Raw genomic sequence first — 2721 nt, forward strand, 5'->3', positions numbered from 1 at the left:
CCCCCCCCCCCCCCCTCTCTCTCTCTCTCTCTCTCTCTCTCTCTCTCTCTCTCTCATTGCCTTTGATATTGAACTTGAGGGTGTGCCTAGAATCTCAAGTACAGCTCAACAGTTTCATTACATTCTAAACATTTTGTGAAAAAGTAATAAGCACATCGACCCGTAGCTTGTAACTGCCATTTAGCAGCAAGGATTGTATGTGTTTTTTTTTCCTGCTGTAGAAAGAAGCATCGACCTGTCCCCCAAAGAGCTCCAATCTATTTGGAGCAGAGTGAAAATGGCCATGATGGTGAGCAACAAATACATTTAATCATCTCCTTTAAATGTGTAAAACACCTTTAGATTTGTTATTATATGGTAACTCACCTTTAAAACTCGCGATGACACAATGATTTTACACAGTAGGAAGTTAGCTTGTTGGCAGAAAGTCAATACTAAAATACATATACAATGTTTTGCAGTTGATGTCGTTCCCAAACCAACTACACTTGGTCGAAGGAGTCCCATGCCTCTTTATGTTCTCAACGAAGATGTAAGTCACTCTTTTATTTAAAAAAGCAAGCCATTCAGAATCTGTTATGTCATTGACAGCCTTACAATGAAACAAGAGTCTACAGCCATGCTAGCGGCTCTGTAAGGCTGTACTTACGCACAGTGGTTCTTTGAGCTAAATGCCAGAAATGTCAACCTGCTGGCTGCCGGTGGTGCTAGAGGTAAGGTCAGGATATTACCAAAGTCATTATGATTCATTTTCCTTGGGACATGAATGTCTGTCTACAAAGTTGCATGGCAATTGATCAATTCGTTGGTATTTCAGGATTTTTATGGACCTGTTGAATCGACAGACAGACCAACATTGCCACCCGTCAGTTGATTTACAAATTATGGCTTCATTAAAATGATAATCACAGCTGATGGGCATTGTAACTCTTCTTCATCTTCTTTCAGGAGACTCTGGAGCGTTTGGAAGACTGTACGAGCAATGCGGCCGTCCAATCAGAAATGAGTATCCCTGCTATGTATGCTCCAGTCCTTCCTAGTCCTTCCTCCTCCAACAGAACTGAGCGGCCCGTCTGGTCTGCCCCACGCAGATACCCCCGCAGCCCCTCTCCACTGGCACAGCCTCTCCCACAACCCCTTCCGGGTCCTCCGCTACGCCCTGTCCGCTCACCTGCTCACTCCCCTGGTTCATCTCCACGAAGTTTCAGCCCGATAAGAAAAGTCCGTCCACCAGTAGGCATCCCAAGCAGCCACCTGCCTGTAGAGGCCGAGTGTCCAGACCCTTGTGATCAGACTCACTGTCTATCACAGCAGTGACAGCTGCTTTTGGTGTATGTTTTCACACTGTGATGTGTAAAGTGTATGTGTAGTTTGTTGATCTTCTGTTGCACCGTGCCACCAGGATAATGGATTTGATGCAGTATAGGATAAGAGATGAGTTCACTTTCAGCTAACTCTTTGACTTCATATGCCATTATTGATCATCTATTTCTCTCTGGCTATGCACAATATTTCTGTAGTCTTTTGATAATATCCTGTCACAAGAAAAAAAGTATATTCTGTCCACCGGCATATTAGTATATCATGTATAGAATGCTCTGACAGTAAAAAGAAATCCAGCTCTGGTATATATTTTGTTTCTTGATGAATATGAATTTTCCTGGGAACTTTTGATAAGTACCTGTACATATGTAAGTTAATAGTTTTGAGTAGGGTGTGGTTGTTGTTTTTTGAACAATTAAACTGCGAAGTGTATTCTTATTAAAGATTAGGTCATTGTATAACCTAAGGTAATAAAAACAGTTTAAACAGTTTGTAGTTTGTTATGAATTCTGTAAAACTCTCCACCACAACTCTGCTAAAAGACACGCATTTTAGGATATTATTGATGGATTTTCTACAGTATTATTTTATTGTGTTTTATCAGTGTCCCAGTAATATTGAAATGCTTTACCTTCCTTTGTCTTTGTGAGGGAGCTGAATATATTCTGCAATTCTTGAGTATACACGTCATTCCTTTCTAGTCCATTAGGTGTCACCCACACATTGCTTTAAATGCACACGCGTCAGGGGGAGAATTATTGGAAAATATATTTTACTTTACCACTTTTAATCTACAAAACGTTGCAGTTGACATATGGCATTTTGGAGTATATTGTGCAAAGTTTAGTTGAATGCTTTTGATGTGTTACCACTGTTTTGTCCTTTTGCTTTACTTAAAGACATCATCCATGAGCAACTGGTTGACTATGAGAAAGCGCCTCTTAATCTTCCAATACTTAACATGACAAGGGCAATGAGGATCAAGCTGTGCTTGAACCCACAGTTCTACCTAAATCATAAACAAAAAAAAATGAGTATGATTAACTTCAAGGGGAGGCTTTAAGTGAATCATGTGTAGTCAGTTCATATTAACAGTAAATCTCAATGCAGGTAACGCAATCATGCAGCCTGCAATTGATTCCTATAAATAGACTCTTCTTGATTATGGACTCCTTGGAATAAACAAATGGCTTTACAGTATATGACAATTGTATCCATACACAAGATCGATTCATGATTTAATATGGGGTTTATTTTTTATCCTCAGTATAGTTCATGTTTTTTGTTTTTTTCCATTCCACAAAAACACACAGGGAGCATGAAATATAAAGACCAAAAAGGTTAAAAGATGTGCTGAACGGTTATAAAAGGGTGTACAAACATGCAAAAACAAACAAA

The 2721-nt window shown here is 39.6% G+C and overlaps 1 protein-coding gene across 2 annotated transcripts in view; it reads left to right on the top strand.

Moving 5' to 3' along the window:
* hepacama (hepatic and glial cell adhesion molecule a) overlaps positions 1–1814 on the top strand; it is a 6947-nt gene extending 5133 nt beyond the window's left edge. The window contains exons 5-8 of one of the 2 annotated variants that reach the window (XM_031861383.1): positions 222–289; positions 462–532; positions 818–865; positions 949–1814. In XM_031861383.1, coding sequence (XP_031717243.1) covers positions 222–289; positions 462–532; positions 818–865; positions 949–1317 — 556 coding nt within the window. In that variant the 3' untranslated portion in view covers positions 1318–1814. The remainder of the gene's footprint in view (positions 1–221; positions 290–461; positions 533–817; positions 866–948) is intronic. The other variant, XM_031861384.1, reaches the window with a different exon arrangement.
* Positions 1815–2721: the final 907 nt, after the last annotated feature.

This window comes from Anarrhichthys ocellatus, unplaced genomic scaffold (genome assembly GCF_004355925.1).
Source record: "Anarrhichthys ocellatus isolate YVR2014 unplaced genomic scaffold, GSC_Weel_1.0 scaffold24, whole genome shotgun sequence".
NCBI classification, from domain to species: domain Eukaryota; kingdom Metazoa; phylum Chordata; class Actinopteri; order Perciformes; family Anarhichadidae; genus Anarrhichthys; species Anarrhichthys ocellatus.